The following is a 22,652-nucleotide window of genomic DNA, read 5'->3' as shown; positions in this document are numbered from 1 at the left end:
GGTTAAAGAACCTCAGAATCTGGTTCAATACAACATCTGTGTAGCTTTTCCGCGCTGCTGCAGATAAGATAAAGATTGCCATGATGATCTCCAACATTCGTAACGGATAGGCACATCAAGAAGAAAAAGAAGAGTAGTATTGTACTGTAATGTGAATTTCAGATGAGTGACACTCAATTCGGATTTCGAAATGGATTATGAACACGAGAAGCTCTTTTTGCCATGAATGTGTTAGCACAACGATGCAGAGACATGAATGTAGATGTATATGCATATTTCATTGATTATCGAAAAGCATTTGACTGCGTCAACCATCAAAAGATCTGAGAATAACTGGAATTGACGAACAAGAATTGCGAATTATCTCAGAACTATATTGGCACCAAACAACAACAGTTGAAATAGAGCACACAACATCCGAAGAGATACAAATCCGACGGGGAGTCCGACAAGGTTGCATCTTATCACCACTATTATTTAATCTGTCTTTGGAATCTATATTCAGAAAAGCATTAGACGAGGTTTAAGGTGGAATAAGGATTAACCGAACCAACATAGACAATATCAGGTAAGCTGATGATACCGTCCTCAAGAAGAGTACTATTGCTGATCATTAACGTCATAATGTAAGTCTGGGTTAATTGTATCCCCGTTGAAGTTTGTAATAAAGTTGAAAAGTACCATATGTCTTTCTTTTTCAACCATATATTTGGGGGAAAACCAAAATCTCAATTGGGGTAGTGTAGTGGAAGCCTGAACACAACAGCATGAAATATCTTCAGTACGCTCATGATTAAATTTTGTGAATTTTGAGACACCTTACGCACTTCTACCAAATTTAGCTGAGTTTTTATGATTGGTCAAAAAGAAGAATTTCATGGCGGAACTTAATTTTATTTATTTATATTATTAATGTATCTTTATTTTCATAAACCTTATGCAACAATTCTTATAAATAGCTATATAGAACAAACTATTTAACTAATCAATTTCATATTTTTTATTCACAAGTGTAGGAATATAAAACACTAATTTCGTTTATACCGTTGCCATCTATGGACCAGGCCGAGAACTTTTCATCGTGCCCTCGTAATCACGAATAAATAGTAACTACCCATATTTGATTTTAATGTTAATTGTCAAGGTAAGCGAGGTATTACTAAGATACTGTAAAACAGTAAGCTTTCTTATCTATCACCAAGCAATAACCATAAAAATATTATATTATTTTTACTTTTATCGAAGCCAATAAAATATTAATTTTTAAAGCAGAAATAGAAATTTAACGTTCCGTTACAGCTAAAAAAATTAATTGCTTTCACTTTATCATTTCGCCATTATATTGTTGAGTGTCTTCCTGATTTTTTGGGCATAATAGTTATTTATGTACCAAAAGTATTAAATAGATGTTTTATGCCCAGAGGGCGACGATGTTACAAACCCAAGGGCCTCTGGCCGAAGTAGCCCGAGGGCATATACATCTATTAATACCCGCGGTGCATACAAACTTTTAAGTTCTACTAATACTAGTTCGTTATGGCATCTACAAATAAATATGTCCTAAAAAATCCAAAAATTCGATTTCATTTTGACAATCTATTTACTAGTAGACATTCTATCGTCCGTGTTATGTTGCTACGCTACGGAAATCTTATTATCTTTTTGTTTGTGTCTTTACGCCCTAAAGTATACTTTATGCCCGCGCGGGCATAAAGTACACTTTAGTACACTATTACGTAGTTGGTAACTAAGCAATAAAAACAATACTAAACTAGTATGACATAAAATATTCAATTTTTTAAATTATGTTTTCAATCTTAAGTTTGTAGTGGTATTAGCGTTTAAATTAGGTCAATATTTTAGCATTTTGTACTTGTAACAATAAATTTATTTTACAAAATGTTAAGCTAATATAACAGAATAAGTTTAGAATAAACTTAATTGCTACTTTGTGGCAAAATTTGAATATTGTATTTAAAAATAGGGTTATGATTGATATAGGGATTGTCCAGGCTCGAATATTTCGCAGCCATGACTTCCTCTTTCTACCTATTCCCTTTTTGTCATCGACTCTACCCTGCATGGTGACCTGCAGAAGACTATATTTATCATTTCTCAGTATGTGTCCAAGGTATGCAGTCTTGCGTACTTTTATTGTTCTCAACAATTTTTTGTCTCGACCCATCCTTCTCAGCACTTCCTCATTGGTGACCCTGGCAGTCCATGGAATTCTAAACATTCTCCGGTATATCCAAAGTTCAAAGACTTCAAGCTTCTTAACTATTTGCGCTTTTAACTGCTTCTTTAACTATGTTTCTACCCCGTACGATAAGTGGGGCCAGACGTAACATTCAACAAACAGAATTGTCACAGAACAATTGCTTGAATTTTAAGAACGCTGCCCTTGCCATTTCTATTCGTACCCTGATCTCTTGGTCTTGATCTAATTCTGTGTTGATGTAAGCTCCCAGATATTTATATTTTGTCACTCTCTCTATTTGCTGTCCACCAAGAGTTAGTTTTAACATTATTTTAACATCATTATTTATTGGACTCCTTGATACTATCATAAATTTGGTCGTATCTGTGTTGATGTCAAGGCCCATTTGAATGCATTCACTATTTATTGCATCTAATAAAGTTTGTAGTTCTTCTATACTCTCAGCTATAATTACCGTGTCATCTGCAAATCCCATGGTGTTTACGATTTCTCCACCAATTCTTATTTCCTCTTTTCTTTCCCATAAGGCTTTTCTGAATATGACCTGTGAGTACACGTTGAAAAACGTCGGAGACAAGACGCATCCTTGCCTGACCCCTTTCGCAATCGGTATATTATTTGTTTCTATATCGTTCACCTTTACTACTGCTTTCTGGTTACAGTATATACTAAACTCAATGTCTTTTTTGTCTAAATTGATGTTTTTTAATTCATGTATTAACTTCATATGCTGCACTCGGTCAAAGGCCTTCCTAAAGTCTATGAAGCATACACATGCACTCTTGTTATATTCCGGACATTTTTGCAAGAGTACCGTCAACGCAAATAATGCCTCTCTTGTACCCATGCCTCCTCTGAAGCCAAACTGCGTTTGCACCTGCTCCTCACATTTCTTATAAATTCGGTTTTGAACAATTTTCAAGAGAATCTTTAAACGGTGGCACATTAGGCTTATCAATCTATAGTCATTGCATGATTTGGGATTGTTGTTTTTTGTTAGAGGTAAAAATATCGATTTAAGCCATTCCTCCGGTAATGTTGCCCTCTACATGTATGTGGTTGAGAATTCGGGTGAGTCTCTTTATATTACCGTCATCTAAGGCTTTTAACAGTTCAACTGGAATTTGATCAGGACCCGATGGTTTTCCCTGTTTTGCATTCTGTAGGTCATTCTTTACTTCCGAGGGTAAAATTTGTAGGTATTGTTCTTCTTCACCTATATCTTGTTCATTTTCTCTCTCTTCATGGAACAGATGGATTATATATTGTTCCCCCTTTATTTTGCTCTCTTCAGTAAGTGTTCATCCATTATTATCTCTTGTTATGAGTGTTCTTTTTTGTCTGGTGTTGCCTGTAAGTTCTTTCATTTTTTTATGTAAGTTTGAGGTGTCATGTTTGTTGCTGAGTTCTTCAAGATCCTGGCATTCTTTGTTCATCCATTCCTCCTTAGCCTTTCTGATTTCATATTTGATTTTATTCTTGATGGGTTTATATTTATTTTCATCTTTATTTTTGTATTTTCTTTTTACAGTTAGTAGCTCAACTATTTCCGGTGTCATCCAGTCTTTTTTAGTGATTTTGTCTTCTTCGCCTAGGACCACTTTTCCCGCTTTTAGTATGGCTTTTTTCATATATGCCCATTCTACGCTTCCTTCAGTTAATTTATTTGTCTCTGCGTTTAGTTGCTGTTGGCAGTTGTCGTCTTTTAGGTTTTTGATGTTTATTTTGGTGGTTTTAACTTTTTTCTCCGGTTTTCTGAGTTTAATGTTGACGTTTGCTAGTTATAGATTATAGTCCGTATGTGCATCTGCGCTTGGATAGGTTTTTGCACTTTGTACTCCATTACAAAACCTTTTGTTAATCGTTATAAAATCTATTTGGTTTCTGATTATATTGTTGGTGTTATCTTTTGGAGAAGTCCACGTGTATAATCTTCGTAAAGGTAGGTCGTAGTATGTATTTGTTATGACTAATTCTTTCTCCTGGCAGTACTGGACTAGTCTATCTCCCCTTTCGTTTCTTTTACCTAATCCAAAATTTCCTACTATATTTCCAGTTTTTGCTCGACCGACTTTAGCATTAAACTCGCCCATAATTACTTTTACCTCCTGCTTCTTTATGTTTTTTGTTTACAGCTCTAAGTCCGCGTAGAATTTTTCGACCTCAGCATCATTGCTATCAGATGTTGGAGCATACACTTGGATTAGATTTATGTTTAGAGGTTTGGCTTTCAGCTGAAGTAGCATCATACGTTCGTTAAAGGGAATGAAATTTGTCACAAACTCTTTTAAATTATTGTTGATAATAATACCAATACCATGGCTGTGTTCTCCAGTGCTTTTGCCTGAGTAGAAAATAGTATTATTATCCTTGGTGTAGTTTCCAGAATTTAGCCATCTTCTGAAATGCCCAATACTTGTATGTCTAATCTCTCCATTTCTAGCATGACTGTTGTTAATTTTCCTGCTTCATAAAGTGTTCTTAAATTCCACCTTGCTATGCGTTTTAAATCGCTTACACTAAATTTGTTTCTCCACCCGGGGATTCTTCGCACCCCTGTCCCATTAAAGGGACGCCGGGCAGTCGAGGCCACTATTTGATTCACGTCCATTTGTGGTTGTTCTTGAGAATCCTTAGGGATCTTTAATGCAGTGGTTTCTCCTTGCCTTCTGCATCCTTATGCCGTTGATCTTAGTTCATCCGCCTTTGAGATCGATTTCTCAATCTCAGGACAAAAGAGTGCCCTCCCTCTTACTAACTCATCCGCCTTTGAGATCGATTTCTCAATCTCAGGACAAAAGAGTGCCCTCCCTCTTACTAACTCATCCGCCCGAAGCCGTTGGTCAGTAAGTGGGGGTTTGCTTATACCGGCAAACATTCGGTGATTTCGCAGTGTCACAACCGGTTAAATCATAATTACCGCCTGTGATTATTCAGTATCAGACCGGTAAATAGATTTTCTCTACCACTACGATCCTGTAATGACATAGCTGCTGTCCTATGATCTGCTCTCAGTTGATCCGCGGGTGTTTATTTGGCAAAGCCTTATTCACACCTGCCCCACATATCTGTAGGACGTTCCCTATCAGCCATTGGGACGCGCCGTGTTGAGGTTTAGAACTACCGCCTCCCCTCCGAGTGTGTTTTCCAAGAAGTACTGAAGAGCCCATACTCAATTCAGAACCCCTCCTTCTTGGAAACTACACCGGCACGGTAAAAGAAATGGTACCTATACAATTATTACTTAAAATCTTTTTGTCAAAATAACTTTTTTTTAAAAATCACAACAATATAACTGTTCAAAAAAACCCTGTCGGGAAGCAGTAGATACGGAGCAAATTATTATGATTATTGTCAGTCTTCTAAACAGATAATATAGATAATATATGTAGTCAAAACAAAGATAAATTTTTCAAATACCTATTAATTTATTTTAATTTTTTCATGATTTGATTGTAAATCAGTTTATTATAACGGTAATTCTGTTTTTAATTAAAAATCATCTGTTACAAAATTGAATAGCTACGTTGTACGCCACACAGTCAACTAAACGGACACCATTTCATGTTCTGAAGCAAAATTCTCTTCTGACTCTTTAGACAGTTACATCGATTTTTCATAAAGAAAACATAAAAAAGGTATTCCTATAATTTTGTCGTAGCGTAGTTTGCCAAAGGCTACATGCAATCATCTGTGAATGTTGTATGTACATTCGGTTTTATCTTCGTTGGTGGCATCTGAGAAATAGCTATTCATTAGTTTATTATTGCAATAGATCTTGAGTCTTTTTTGATTCGTTGACATGTTTAATCATTTTTTGAGGAATTATTAGTTAATTTTGTAGTATGTTCCTGTTGAAGTTGAAAAAATAAAAGAATCCACGAAATGTTAAATTCCAGAAATACATGATAATATATTCTGCTTGAAACAACTTATAGGAAAAAGTCAAGTACAAATCAAAAAACCCATCTTATGTATGTTGACTTACAGAAGGCATATGATACAGTTCCTATAGATAAGCTCTGGAAAGTACTACTAGAAACGAACGTTAGCTCTACTCTACACAAAACGTTACGAAACTTATTTGAAGGAACATCACGAATTAAAATAAAAATAGATTATCACAGAGATTCTTTGTCAATAAAGGTCTACGTCAAGGATGCTGTATTTCGCCAACCTTGTTTAAGATATATGTTGCGAAAACATTGAAACAATGGAAATACAAATGAAGAGGTATGGGTGTAGACCTTCTAGTTGAAGAGATGTGTTTATATTCCTTGCAGTTTGCTGATGACCAGGTCATCACAGCGAATGGTAAAGATGATCTAGAATATATGGCAAGAAAACTTCCAGAGTGGGGGTTGGCAATTAATACAGCATTCCATCTGCCAATAGGAACCGACATGGCGAACATCACATTAGAAGATAATGACATAATTATAACCTGTGATCAATACATGCATTTCAGAATGGTTTAAGACTCAACAGGGAAAGGTGACCAAAAATTAGAAAGGAGGTTAACGCAAGCTAGAAGAACGATAGGCTGTTGGAACGGTATACTTTTGGAGTCAAGAAATAGGAAAAAGGAGGAAAATATTATATTAGTTTATTATTGCAATAGATCTTGAGTCTTTTTTGATTCGTTGATATGTTTAATAATTTTTTGAGGAATTGTTAGTTAATTTTGTGCCTGATGAAGTTGAAAAAATAAAAGAATCAACGAAATGTTGAATTCCAGAAATACATGATAATATGTATAATAAAACTCTTATTAAAATTTTCTGTGATACGGTGCAAAAACTTGTAGAATAACAAAAGAAAGCTGGAGTCAGTCTAAATGAACGGTTTGGGAGGTCAGTTGGAGTATCCCTTAGACAGAGAACTTACAACAATGAGATAAGACGACGAATGGGAGTTGTAGACTTAATAACGACAGATGTGGAGAGAAAGCAACTGATAAAGTAATAGTACGGATATGTACAAAGGATGGAAAATATTTGGAATGCGTTCCACCAAACTGCAAAAGACGACGAAGACCTCAAAAATGTTGGAGAGAAGGAATAACCAAGGAAATAAGCGCAAGGGACCTTAGAGAGGGTTAACGAATTGATCGAATGACATGGAAATTAGGCATTGGACAATATTGCTAGAGCATTGTCGTTTTGAAACATATATTGAACATAAAATATAAATATAACACATTAATATCTGTAAAATTCCGTTTATGTTAAAACCTACTAAAGTTCATGATATTATAACAAATAGATACAGAAGTATTTGTTCTGGCAACTGTTTTTTAATGAACATTTTTAATTTCTGTTATATTGAAATATTTCTTATTATTATTATTTTTTATTTCAGGCGATGCAAGAGGTATTAAAAATGCAGTCAGGGGATATGACCATCGAATGGAGCTACCTACCATCCAAGGATCTGCCGGGAGTTATTCTTCACGATAGACTGATGACGGACGCCGCTTTAGGAACCAGACCTATTAAGACAGAACATTCTTACAGTCTTACATCAGATGGAGATAGTTTACCAGATTCACCTACTTCACACCACAAAGTCGATGGTAAATAACTTTGAATATTTTTTCTTGCTTCTTATAATTTTAATTTATTTAAAGTCTTTTAACATTAACACAAAAATACGATTAATTGGCCTCGCTTGGCCACAATTAATATATCTGCCACACTCTTCGAAACGCTTCCAGAACTCAGTGGAATTATCTCTGTGGCGTTAGAACAGCTGTATACCGTATTCATTTTACAAATTCCCAATCGTCAATAGAACCACGTGTAAGCCAAACAGGGTCGTACTGATGTACGACCTATGTATGATATGATTTTTAAAAATATTTACTTTTGAAACTGTTAGTGTAAGAATTTCTTGAAATTTAATCATTATATCACAATTAAACTAAACTCTAAAAAATAACACGACCAGTAAATAACTTAACAATAACTATAACATAAATATAACACAATATATTAACTTAAAAATCAACACGATACAATTTGAATTTAAAATTATGGCAGGTTGGGATCTGTAATATGAGAATCTGTCTCGCTTAAGGTAATAAATTATATTTAATAGCCTCTTGACGAATGAGACGGCGAATATCAACACGTGCTCATGTTTACTGATGGGAATTTGATAAACGAATGAACTTTAGCTCGAATCATCGATCGAGCGCGTAGTATATTCGATCAGGGGCGTAGCAAGGACTTGATATAACAGTACAATGCTTAGATCGATATAAATATAATAAAAAAATTCGATTCTTTAATTGTGTGTCTGTCTGTATTTTTGCCCCTTCGTCGATTAGTGCCGCCAAAACTGCAATATATACAGAAAAACATTAATGACTTCATTTACGGCAATATGCAAAAATTCTATAACAAAAAGTGCTAATAAACATTTGTCTTCAAAATTATCTCAGCTACATTTCTTGTTTGAAACATTTTTTTCTACGTCGTACAAATTCTTAGTAAATCGACGTTTTCCGTTTTTCTCCCCCTACGAGGTAGGTTTTAGCGGGGAAACTTTTTTACATCTTTTTTAGAGTCCTAAAATTGACATTTTCAGCAAAATTCAGCTTGTTCGTATGATTTTTAGAGGTTCAGTAGCATTTTCGACTTTTACGAGTGGAGTATTAGTTTAAAGAACATATTTACCAAGAAGAAAAGGATCCAAAAAGAAACAAATGTTCCTTCATCAAAAATATTGGTGAAGGAGATTTAACAGACATTCTAATATAAGATTTTGACCAAGTTTGTAATTATACATAATAAACAAAATAAAAATTTCTACAATCATTGTATTTCATATATACGTAATAATTTATTTGACAATTATGAATTGATAGATGCCGAAAAAAAGGAATACCTTAATTGTTTTACAAAGGTATTTATAGACGGAGCTAAAATGGGTTGCACATTCTTGACAATCTTACGTTTCACTATATCAGAGTAACTCTGTGATCGGCCTAAAGTATCCTTGTCGGAAGGATTAGTCAGAGGCTAGTCTACCAGGAATGCTGTCACATCCGTTATTTCTGGTCGCATATTCCAATGAACTTCACAAGAAAACGAAAACAGGGTTTGCCGTTTATGATTTTAAAATGAATCTGCTAAACGATTCACATTAAAGAGGATACTGAACTGTAAAAAATTTAAGTTTTATGTATACTTAAAACTACGTTGAACCATCTGGCTACGATGTTGAGTATTTTTATTCGTATATATTATGGTATTGATAGTCTTTAGTGCACTTTGCAGGTCTATTTGGGTTTATTATGTTCAGATAATCTCTATTTTACAAAAATAAACATATCTATATTCAATCTTTCTCTTATAATACTCTGCATCTACTACTTTCCTCCGTTTTGGAGCATTTTCTACGCCATTTTCTCTTTTTTTAAATAATTTTCTTGGAATTATCGCTTTGTTGATTTTAGAAGCTCTTACATCGTTTTAACACAAAAAAAAACTCTGAATATGACAATAGTAACTGAAAAAAAAAATTATCTGAGGATATATATATATATATATATATATATATATATATATATATATATATATATATATTAGTGTCTTTTCAGACCCACCTGAATGGTATATATCCTAGTATCCAGTTCACGATGGAAGTGGAAACGAATTCATCCCTACCGTTGACGTTATCATAATGAAAAAGCGATCCCAAGGTTTTCGTCACTCTGTTTGTCGAAAACCTACCCATACCAATCGTTACTTGCATGCCAATCATTTACCTTCACAAATTAATTCAGTCATTAATACTCTTGTCTCCAGATCAGTGCGCCTTTGCAATGATGCAAGTAGACGCGCTGAGCTCTCTAGTTTAAAACAAGCCCTCACCCAAAACAGTTACCGCGAAAATTACATCAATAAGAAAGAACATCCACAGACATCAATCTCCCACTCAATCTCAACTTAAAGACTCAGACCCTCATCATACGGAAGCTTTTCTTCCATACAAACAAAGTGTCACTGACAAAATAGACAAAATTCTTAAATCAAGAGGAATAAAGACCATATTTACCCCCCAATAAAAACTTTCATCTCTTCTCCGATCAATCAAACACAACATTCCAAATAACAACACGGAGTTCATAAAATTGTTTATGCAGACTGCCCCCGATCTTATATAGGCCAAACAAATCGTAGAATCCACAATATGATTTATGAACATTTCATTTCTGTTCGCAATTCCGATTCAATTTCAACTCCAGTTCAACACCATCTTCATACAGGTCACAAAATTGAATTTGAATTGAATTTTTGAAAACTCAGAACCATAGCCCTAAAGGAAACATCAGAGAGTTTAATATTAATTCTTGTAATAGTATTAATCTTAGATTTAGGTTTAATTGTACTGACTGAGAGAGCTATTTTGTTTACTCTTTCTTTGTATTTATTAAACAAGCAACAGAGTTTTTCTTACTAATGAAGAAGGCAAACACCAAACACAAAAAAAAATCTTGATTTCCTTTGACCTGGAATAACTCCTCCCGTCTTTTGTGTACTTTTTATGTGGCTTTTATATGTTTCTTTCATTGTAGATTACTATATATAGCACTTGGATTCTTAATGTCCGTTCTTTTATTCAACGTGTTCTGTGTGGTTTTTATTAGACACATTTCTAAAAATAATCTTTTGTTGTGATTTCCTTGCCTTGCCAATATTTTTAATTCGTCATAGTTTGGAGTGTGACACATCGTGACTGAATGTTCACTTAATGTGAACAGGCTTGTACAGATTAATGTCACTCTTGTGTGATATTAATCTTCCCGACATGTTCCTGGATGTATCTCCAATATAAACTGTGTTGCAATTATTACAGGGTAGAGAGTACACAACATTGGCGCTTTCTTTAATGTTTAAGGATGTTTTTAGTTTAGTGTGTAACTCAGACCTAGTTTGTTCTGATTCTTTTCAGTGTGGCCCAGATTCGTCTTGGTTGGTCGAAACCCTGTGGCTTGCTTGTGATACATGGCATATTCTGGGTGTCAGGTGGTTTATTCCTCTCCCAATCTTCTGACCAACATCAACGGTCGGTTATCTTGAAGTTTCTTTCAATTAGACTTTTTGCAGAATCTAGAGGGTTGTTTCTTAAACGAAGCCTACTTATGTCTCTGCAGGTAATACCAATACTCCCTGACAAGGGCATGTCCTCGAGGGTACTATATGGCTTAGTGCTCATAGCAAGTATGTTGTTGTGGCCTTTATTGTGCCCGATATAATACGTAAAGCCTGGTTTAGTTGGGCGTCAACACAGTACTCCGCAATGGGATACACGAGTCCCAGTGCTGTATATCTAAGTGTAAACGCTGAGGAACCCCATGTGGTACTGTATACTTTTTGCAGAATGTTATTTCGTGTTCTAAGTTTTGCAGTCGTGTTTGTAAGTTGTTCTTTAAAGCTTAGCGTTGTACCGAGTGTCACAACTAGATATTTTCGGAGTTTAGTGTGGTTGAGTAGTTTGTATTCAAAGTGAATTTTTAATTTGTAGTTGGCTAGTCTGATGTTTAAATAAAAGCACGATACTTCCGTCTTGGCGGCCTTGTTATCTCCATCCATCCATCCAATGGCACTACAGCCCAAATCGGGCCTTGGCCTCCTTCAACAGGCTTCTCCAATCATTTCGATTTACCGCTGTTCTTTTCCACGATCGCGTTCCCAGGCAGTTCCTGGCATCCTCATCGACTTCGTCTTCCCATCTCTTTTTAGGTCTTCCAACAGGTCTTTTTCCCTGCATTCTTGCATTTAGTAATTTTCTGGGGATTATATTCTCATGCATGCGGACCACGTGCCCGGCCCACCGTAATCTCTGCAGTATTGTGCTAGAGTTGGTTCGCTATATTTCTCGTATATTTCTCTATTATACCTGATTTGCCAGTTGTTGTTTTCACTTATTGGGCCCAGTATCCTACGTAATATTTTTCTTTCAAACACATCTAATGCATTGGCAGATTTCTGTGTCACCACCCATGTTTCACAACCATAGCTTACTATGGGCCTGATTATTGTTTTATAGACCCGGAGTTTTGTTTTCCGGTGTACGTCTCTCAATTTGAATATGTGGCGGAATAGGCTTTATTTGCCAGCATAAGCCTTCTATTTATTTTCGGTTCTTCTTCATTGCTTGCAACCAGGTCCATTCCTAGGTATGTGAATCTATTCACATGTTCTATATCGTCAATAAAGTATTCTTGCGCCGGTCTATTTGATCTGGTTTGTATGAGTAGTTTTGTTTTATTTGTTATTGCTAGCCCTACTGCTTCTGCACTCTGTTTCAACTCAACGTAGGTTTCTTCCGCTGCATTCACTGTTCTGCTCATTATGTTTATATCATCTGCGTATGCTGCTAATTGGGATTTGTTTGTAAGTATATTATTTCCGCTCACCCTCAACCGTCTAATTACATATTCAAGAACAAGATTAAAGAGCGTTGGGGCCAGTCTGTCGCCTTGTTTCAGTCCTTGCGTTATCATAAACGCATCAGTGATCTGTCCCTGAATACATACCTGTGCTTCTGTTTCTGTCATTGTAATTTGCACTAGTCGTATTAATTTTGATGGTATGCCAAATACTTCCAATATATTAGGTAGAATTGTTCTATCTATTGAATCATAGGCTTGTTTAAAATCTACGAAGAGATTGTAAACGTCCATGTCATATTCCCATGCTTTGGCTAGTATTTGTTTAGCCGTAAATAGTTGGTCAATGGTAGATCTATTTTGCCTAAACCCTGCTTGATATTCTCCGATGATTTTTCCGTGAGAGGTTGGAGTCTTCGATTAATGATGTTTGTGAGTATTTTGTATCCCGAACAAAGTAAAGAGATGCCTCTATAATTCTTACACAACAGTTTGTCTCCTTTTTTATGAATAGGGCAGATTATACTTTTCTTCCATTGTCGGGGGATTTCTTCTTCTATCCATATCTTTCGTATTAGCTGATACATCTGTTATGTCAAATTTCTTCCTCCTTGCTTGAGTAGTTCTGCCTGTATTTTATCGATACCCGGTGCTTTATGGCTTTTTTGTATGTGGATTGCCGTTTGGACCTTCTCTAGCGTTGGGGGTCTGGTTAATTCATTTTCTTCTCCATCTTCCCCCAGTTCTTGTTGTTGTACCTCCTGCCGTGCCTGCTGCTACCTCTGTTGTTGTAATGGTGGTTGTGTCCCTTTGTTTAGTAATTCCTTAAAATATGTCATCCAGGTTCTCTTAATTTCGTCCATATCGCTAATGATTTCACCCTTCTTATTTTTGCAGAGGCTAGTCTTCGGTTTGTATCCCTGTCTTAGATGTTTGATAAATTGGTATGCACTACGTGTTTCGTTTTCCTTAAACTCCCTCTTTATGTTTAGTATCCGTTGGTTTTCGTACTTTCTCTTTTTCTACCTGCACAGTTTATCTGCTCTTCGTCTTTTGTTCTCAAGTTCTGTTTTTCTTTCTCTAGTACGTCTGAGTATGTAATTCTTATGAGCTTCATTTTTTTCCTGTATAGCTTGTTTGCATTCTTCATCGAACCATGTTTCTCCTGTCCGTTGTGTCTTTGTTCCTAGGACTTCTTTCGCTGTGTTGAGTATGATACTGCTTATGATGTTCCATTGGTTTTCTATTATGGAGTCTGCTCTGTTTTCTTCTAGTAATTTTTCATCCACTGTTCTCTCAAATCTTTCTTGTACCTCAGAGACTTTTAGGTTATCTAAGTTTAGTTTTTCTTGTTTTGGATATTTTTCCTTTACCTGTCGACTGATTTTGCATCTAAACCGTGTCTGTACTAGCAGATGGTCTGAGTCACAGCCATTCTTTTTTCAGCCAGTATATGGTCTATTTGATTGAGTGTATTTCCGTCAGGTGATATCCAGGTGCCCTTATGTATGTCCCGATGTGGGAAGCATGTCGAACTGATAATCATATTCTTTCCAGCTGCGAAATCTATTAGAAACTGACCATTCTCATTTGTGTCTCTATGCAAACTATGTTTCCCTATTACCCCTATGTACTCTTCTTCTTTTTCGATCTTGGCGTTTGTGTCGCCTATCACCATGTTCATGTCATTTCTTGGTATTGAGTCATAGATTCGTTCTAGATCTTGATAAAAAGCTACCTTAGTGTCTTCTTCCTGTTCATTTGTGGGACAGTGTACATTTATAAGGGTTATGTTAAAGAAATGCGTTTTTATCCTAAGTTTGCAGATTCTTTCATTGATGGCTTGAAAGTCTATTATAAGGTACTTCATTTTATTATCTACGATAAAGACTACTCCAAATTCTTTATTTATTTCATCTTTACCGCTATACAGTATAGTGTGTGTTTTAGTGTCCCGGATACCTTTTCCCAACCATTTAGGGTTGTGATCTCCAGTGGTGGAAATATCTTCTAGGTCGTTTGTTAATGTTTTCTCAGTAGTTTCCAGTTCTTTATGGCTCGTATCAAGCACCCAATCGTCTGCATATCCAAACTTCTTTGATGTGGTTTCGATCAAATCTGCTATATTAAGTCTAAAGACCAGCACCGATCCTTGCAAGAAACCATTATTCAGTTTTATTTGGGTGCTAATCTTATCGCCCATGATGACTTGGAAACTTCTGTTGCAGAGCATAGCATTAATGACATCAGTGATCTTTCTGCATAGAATCGCTCGTATTAATTTATATATTACCCCTTGTCTCTATACGGTATCGTATGCTGCTGATAAATCAATCAAAACAGTAGATATTTTTGGTTGTTTTTAAAAGCCTGCTTCTGCGTAGTTCGTGAATGCTAGGACTTGGTCTGTGCAGCTGCAGTTTAGTGGAAATCGTGCTTGTTCCACAGGTATATGTTGGAGTATTGTTTGGTGATTCTATTATATAGCATTCTTTCAAACCGTTTGTAGACTACATATACTTAGAAGTGCAATTAGATAGTAATTTTTTGGTGAATCGTTAGCTTTCACATGTTTTAAAATGGCGACGATTTTTGCTCTTTTTAGTTGATGATTAACATTTCCCGTCTGAAGAATGTCAGAGAAGAACTTTACAAGCCATTGCCTGGTAAATGTGCCACTGTGCTTTAGAAACTCAGCACGAATGCCATCAAAGCCAGTGGCTTTCCTTGTTTTCATGTCAACTTCTGTGATTTCTTCACAGGTAAAAGGGTTGGAATACTCTGTTTCAAGTGGACAAGTAGATTTTAAAATATTGAGTTCTTTTTTACCTTAAATTGTAGGTAAGCTGTTGTGGGGTGCTCTTGGTGTAAATATTATGTTGGACGTCGCTTGGTGTTAATAGATTGATTGGGCGGTCGGGTAGGTAACTGCCTCCTAGTTTTCGACGCAGTGAATCTAGATTTTCAACTGTCTCAGTCCATTTCTCGAGCATAGAAATATCATCAATGCTGTGAAGTAATTCATCTGCAATTTCCTGCTTTCTGTCTTAACAGAATTTTTCATCTAGTTTTTTAAGTTTATAGATTGTTTGTAAGTGAAAAATGACGTTTATTCTTTTGCATATCTTATTTATTACATATTTTTATCACCAAGTTTATAAGTAATATAAAAGTAATATAATATAAATAATAGTATAAAAAATAGTTGTTAAATACCTGTATCAACGAGTGTGATAGAAAAATCGTTAGTTCCCTGGTCTATTTTGTTATTTTAGATAAGATGCAGCATAAGATAAGCTCACAATTTAAGGAACATTAATAATCTAGGATATAACAAATTCACTTATTGATCATTTATAACTAAATCGCAATTACAACAAACATTGCACCTATACGTGTAGATGATTATTATTAATCCTGTTTTGATATGATGCTAGAATTCATATTATCATCATTTATAACTTCGAAAGAAATTATTATTATTTTTTTTTTGTAAACAAGTGAATTCCAAACATTTCTTTCGTTTATTTCTTATACCCTAATATAATTCACGGAATACATAAAACATAATTCACTGATTAGATACGTAAACTTATTTTTTTTTTTTTTTAAATCCAGAATACATTAGCGATATTTAAAACGTTGCTTACGTCTTTGGAACTGGCTTAAAGTATGTCCTTATCTAAATTATGTACATTGTAAACTAATTTACCATACACATTTTGTCCATTATGGCGTTTCGCGACATAGTTTATTTTAAAACTGGCACGTTCACTTTCAAAATTTAGCAGGAAAGTAATTTCTTTAATATCGTTTATGGATGAGATAATCCTGATTTCATCGTTATTTGTGATGATTATTTAAACTACCAACGCAACGGTTATTGTGTTTTTACATAGCAGATATTGAGCATATAGAGACCAATTTACTTTGCTTAAAATCTGTTTTGATAAATATAAAAATGATAAGCACAAGTGAGAGGACAAAGTCTTATCCCCCTGTCGACTCGTTTAGTTTATATAAAACAAAATGGATTGGACACGTCGATTTTTAAACTTGTTTTAAGATCTAATGGTATTATAGTTTCGATATTACGCTGAACCTCCACCAGTTGACAGCCACAACTTGATTTTTTTAATAAAAAAGTGGTCATGTGTTACTTTATTTGAAAGGTTGTCAAAATCTGATTCCAAAAATATAGTACACTAATAATTTTTGCTTATTTAAGTATTAACCGATTAAATAGTCAACATTTTCCAACTTTTATATTAATAAATTTTAATAAAACCTTAAAATTTTAGTTTATTAGGTGTTCAAAGTGTCAGGTTCTTGTGACCTCAAAAAAAATCTGATGGAGTAAAATTTGTTGATCACGGTGGTCATTCTATGGGTCCACGTCGTCCAATCCATCATCCGGGAACGAATGACTGTGTTTAAAAATCGACACGTCGATTTTGTTTTATCTTTACGGGTTGCTCTCATTTCACGGGATTCTATCCTCAGTATAGTGTTTTGGTAAATACCACATCTAGGTACATGATCTTGTCTCTGAAGTGAAGTCCGTCTCTCTACAGTCTGAGGACAATTCTTTCCTCAGCTTGCTGTGTGTGGCAGCCGCTAACGTCTGGGTGTCTAAAGAGTATGAGTTGGATTTTGCTTGGATTGGGTGTTACTCTCCATCTACTGCACCACCTGTCGACATGGTTCACGTGCGTTTAAGGGTGTCTTTGGATGAAATCTGGGTCCCGTGATGTTGTTACGGGAGTTGTCACTGTCGTCTGTATAGAGTAATGTGGTCGTATTAGTCCGTCTTAGATTAGGGAGATGGAGCACAGTGTGAGTGCAAGAATGAAACCTTGATGGATTCCTACGGTGGGCATAAAGGATGGGAAGATCTGATGCTTTCGTTTACCCTTATGCTCATATCAGAGACATATGAATTAAGAACTTTGGCAAAGGGAATGGACAGTCCGATGTTCAGCAGTTTCTGCAATAGTCCGGCATACTTGGCTAGTATGCCGGAGATCTAGTCCGATCATCGAGAAAAATGCCAAGTGAGTGTTTTTTGTCGTTTAAATTTTTAGTATACTACTGTGGAGCAGAAAGACTTTGAAGTTGATTTTATGGTAATCCGTAAATGCCGCAGGTCGATTTGGATTTCATTTTAGTTAATGAAAAAATATGTATAATACGCATAAGAGGTAAATTTCATCATTGAGGCGTTGATATTAATAATTACAGTTATTAATATCCATGCCTCAACAGAAACAGCAACCTATCAATTTTACAACCAACTACAAGTAGTATGTGAAAACGTACAAAAGGGAGATGCAGTTCTAGCCCTGGGTGATATGAACGCCAAGTTTTTTCTGACGGATATTCTCAAGTTAAAGTTGATTTCATGTAATCGAATGAACTATCTTATAAATAAAGTCGTCCCAGAAGCGCAACTCAACAATATTGGCAATATCATTTTAAAGTCGTCTACTTTAAAATGTATAATGTATGTCTGAATTGTCAATATAACTGAGTAAGATAAAATTAAATTATTTGGCGGCGTATTATAAGAATTTTTCACCAAGTAACAAAAAAACAAAATTTGTTTAATTTACTAATGTTTGTATTTTGAGAACGATTTCCGAAGTGGAAATTGAAACGTCAATAAACTGACTTGAACCTTTAATTGTGGTTTATTCGCATTTAAATAGTAATTACTTTAAAATGCCACAAGAAAATAGCTTCAGAACAATATTAAGTTGGAAAAAGACAAAATATAGGCAAAATCCTTTGGTAAGCATAGCTTTCATGATATTACCAGCAACAACGGTATAAGAGGGGCACAGTTGGATGGATGATACCTGCTACATACTAATAAATTTAATCAAATTGATCATATATTAATATCTAACCCAAAGGCAACTTCCGTAACAGATGTTAGATTTTATAGACGTTCAAATTAAATTGACAATTATCAGTACAGCAAGGGAAACATTAGGCGAACCTCAAGCAAAAGAAACGAGGAATGGTTGACATGACATGACAAGATCGTTTTTACCTTGTTTAGGCCTGGGCCTCTTCAAGGAATGGGTTACTACCTTTTTTTTTCTCGGAGTAGTGGGGGTGTGGTAAACGGCAATCGCGTGAAATGTTGTAGAGAAGTAGTAGACTACTAAGAAGCAGGAGGGAAGCTGAAAGTGACTATTGTGTGAGTGATCTAAGACGATCCAGAAACGCACAAGAGGAAGTGGGAGCTGCCAAGCATGCCAGTTTAGGTACTTCAGGGGTTACCAGCCAAGTTTTTAGGAACGGCTTTTTATCAGCGTTGTTGGCGCGCAGTCTTTACCTGCGATATTGGATGGGGAATGATTCTAAAATATCAAAATACTCATCAGGAAGTTCGTGTCCAGTGTTGTGAAGAAGTTTAGCTGGAGGAAATGGAAGTTTTTTAAAGGGAAGCCTGGTGAGTATTTGCCCTCTATGGTTGCAAGGTGTCTTCAATGTTCGTTTGGCTCTGTTGTTCGTGCCAGCTATGGTTCTTAGGACATTCTTCCTGCTGAGGAATTAGGAGGAATAGGATTCTGTCCTTTATTGGTGTTATATTGGCTAATGCGTGTATGTGGGCTGATGGATACGACCAGTCCTTCCTCATACAGTATCTTAAGATACGACGTTCGGTGGCCATGATGGCATTGAGTTGGTATGTCTTGAGGGAGATGTGGACGCATGCCTTGTATTCGACTATCGGTCTGACGAAAGTTTTATATGTATGCAACAAAGTTTTAGAAGATGCCCGCCCAGTTTTCCGGACAGCACTTTCAGGAGGTTAAACCTCTGCCTCATCCTATCTAAGGTTTCCTGAACGTCAGCCTTCCAGTTGAGAGTCCTTGTAAAGCGAACTCCCAAGTAGAGAACTGAGGTTCTGAAGATGAGGTCTTCTCCCAAAAGTGTTATCCGGCCCCGGACATCGCGACAATATGAAGATTTAAAAAGTATTGCTTGGATTTTGGAGGGATTTATGGTCACTCTCCATTTGTTGCACCATTTTATTACTCTGTCAAGGTAATGTTGCGACCGTTCGAATACAGACCGTTGCTATCCACGCTCCCTGTGAGTAAATAGCAAAAATACAGCTATAGGAATTTTAGCAGTTTATAGGAATACACTTTTCTATTTTTTTTGCGTCTTTTAATTGGTCATCTTCAACTAAGAAACTATTTACCTTCATTTTACCTACCTACCATTTACCTGGAAACTATTGAAACCTAAATTTTAAATAAATATCACGTATTTTCAAAAACGATCTGCTCTAACAAGTTTGATTTAACCACACAGTTGAGTTATTTATGTATCTCTTTACTTGCAGAAATGGATGATGAATGTTTCCCAGTAATTTCAATGAAGGACGCATGCAATAATCTCCAACACGATCCTTTAAATATCAAAGATGAACCAGCTAGTGAGACAGACAGCAATCATTCCTCCTGCCCTTCATCACCACAGTCTATTTACGTAAACGCCAGTGACGTACTATTAGATGTAGAAATGGTATGTAATCGTTATAAAATTACACAATTTTTAAATAAAATATCATAGTAAAGTTAACCATTGGAAACACAGAACCACCTCTTATACCATTTCTGTTAAAATTTAGAGATTCTTTAAACTTTAATCAATTTTCGACTATTTCAAATTTTATTGTGATATTAGACTAGGAGCCAGTTAGGTCACCTTGTCCTTTTCAAATTTCGAGGGTGCATTTCGATCCGAGTGGTCAAAAAATTGTTATCAATAATTTAATTGTTTATAAGGCTCTAGCTCATAAACTAAAAGAGCTAGAATTTTTTTTTCAAATTAAATTTTTTCCTTGAAAAAAAAAAAAAGAAAATGACGTTTACTAAACTTTAATCTAATAATCGGAACTCAAGATACAAAGTCTCATTTATAGACTTTCAGAAAAAATTTGTTAAATTACTTTATCTTTAAAGGGTTTTAAACAAATTTGAGCAATAAACATTTATACTTAAATTAACAGTAATGATAAAAGAACTAAAAAGGAACATTTTGAGGTTGGGAAAATGTTGGTAGGTTTATTTTTTGGCCAAGATATCGATATTTTTATAGCGCGCTCTGAGGCTCAAGATCGTCTCGCAACGGAAAGATACGAGCGCGAGCCGTTCGATATTTTCGAACCGCGATATTTAATTATTATAATTTGTTGTAAATATATAATGAAGATTTTGTTTCACACACATTTTTATAGTCTGTCAAGTATCTACTGTTCAATGCGAAAAATCATGTCATTTTTCGCTGTATTAATTACTATCATTCTACCACAATTTTAAAATCATCACCTTAGTCCCTTGATAATACTTCCTACTCCAAACTTCAACCCCTCCCCATTAGAAATACAGACAGTTGTAAGATAGCAAACAAAAAAGACTCTCTCTGGCCTCTTGCATATCGCTAGAAACAGACGCTCTCTCTTCCCTGTTGACTATCGTTAGCAACAGACGTATTCTCTCTACTGTTGACAGCCGCTAACAATAGACATTCTCTCTCTCTCTCTCTCTCTCCCGCTTCTAGTTACGCGAAAAATACCGCAAATAATCTTTTAAATCGTATACAGGCGCAAATGTGCTCTATCTCGTGATATCAGTGTTAGTACCGCGAGACACGTGTTCAGAAACCGGTGACCTGGACAGCTTCCCCGTGCGAAGAACAACCGCGAGTGAAAGCCTGGAAATACCGCGAGTGTGTGTGAAACAGCAGTATTGGCAAGACTTTTTATAAACTTGATTCGCTATTATCTGTATAACCCTTTACTACATATCCTAATTTATTTTAACCAGACCTATGCAATACAGTCCTCATACACTGAAATTATATTCATAATTTCACATATGTACAATCTTTTTGTACATCTACTAAGAAAATTTAAAAAGAAAAATGAACATTGGCGATTGTGATACTAATACTGTAACTTTGGTTACTTTGATTACAAATTTCGCTGCCTCCAAGTCATTTGAAATGGGTCTAGTTAAATCAAAAGTCATTCTTGTCAAAATTAATTTTATTTTAATGAAATTGTAATGAAATTACACAGATAGTGCTATATTTTCTTCATTTTGTGTCACATAATGAGTCTTCGTGGTTAGGTACGCTTGGTAGGTCCATCTTCTGTAAAGGTGCTTTGTAGTATTCCAACCTTGAATTTTGGAGTCAAGTGTCTCCGAATGAATTTCAAGCAAATTCTTGACGTCTTTGAACTTCTCCCGACTGACATTTTGAATATTGTTGACTTCAAGTATGTTAGGATTGATACGAGATATCTTTCTTTAATCTTGGTTAAGCTTCGAAACACTCCAATTAAAACGTTGAAATTTGGATCACAATTCAGAATGTCTCCAAGTTTTTTGACGGATCGCTTCAGATAAAGTTGTTTACATTCGGTAAGTTGCCACTGCCTTGTAGCTTTAATGTAGCCTCGGTCTTCCTGTCACCTCGGGGGGAACAAATAAGGGTCTAACCACCTTCTGTTGTCTCCGGGTGCTCTGTAGAGGGCTTCGAATATACTGTCGAGAGCTCCTCTACTTAAGTCCATTTTCGGGTTATGGACTTGGAAAATATTTATCTTCGGTGTCTTGCCTTGAAAAAGGCAAGATATTTCTTACATGACAATTTCTTCGTCGAAATAAAACACCAAGTTTAGTTGAAACAATTCTTAGCCACAGAGTATGGAAAATAAATGCAGGAAGCAGAGCCCCGAGAGCACTAAGCTCTCGGAGAGCCCGTGAGGGACTGACCTGAAAATCGCCAATATTTATATGCGCTGTTCGAGCGATAAATAGGGATTTCCAGGTCAAGAGCCAATGGGAAAATTCGAGGCGGGGCGATGCGCATCGAAATGCGTACTAGTCCACAGACTATGGCATTCGATGACATTCCAGTCGAAAAAGTTAAAATCTTGGTCAGCTAACAAAACAGTGGTATAATCTTCCATTTCATTGTAATATTCTGCAGGATTTGCTA

The 22,652-nt window shown here is 35.7% G+C and overlaps 1 protein-coding gene across 2 annotated transcripts in view; it reads left to right on the top strand.

The window, feature by feature from the left end:
• Positions 1-22,652, top strand: part of CrebA (Cyclic-AMP response element binding protein A) — a 440,191-nt gene that overhangs the window by 396,680 nt on the left and 20,859 nt on the right. For both annotated transcript variants that reach the window (XM_072534554.1, XM_072534555.1), the window contains exons 2-3: positions 7,583-7,796; positions 19,987-20,168. In XM_072534554.1, the coding sequence (XP_072390655.1) occupies positions 7,583-7,796; positions 19,987-20,168 (396 nt within the window). The remainder of the gene's footprint in view (positions 1-7,582; positions 7,797-19,986; positions 20,169-22,652) is intronic.

This window comes from Diabrotica undecimpunctata, chromosome 6 (genome assembly GCF_040954645.1).
Source record: "Diabrotica undecimpunctata isolate CICGRU chromosome 6, icDiaUnde3, whole genome shotgun sequence".
NCBI lineage: Eukaryota > Metazoa > Arthropoda > Insecta > Coleoptera > Chrysomelidae > Diabrotica > Diabrotica undecimpunctata.
The sequence above is the reverse complement of the archived record's forward strand: the minus strand, read 5'-3'. Positions and strand labels throughout refer to the sequence as shown.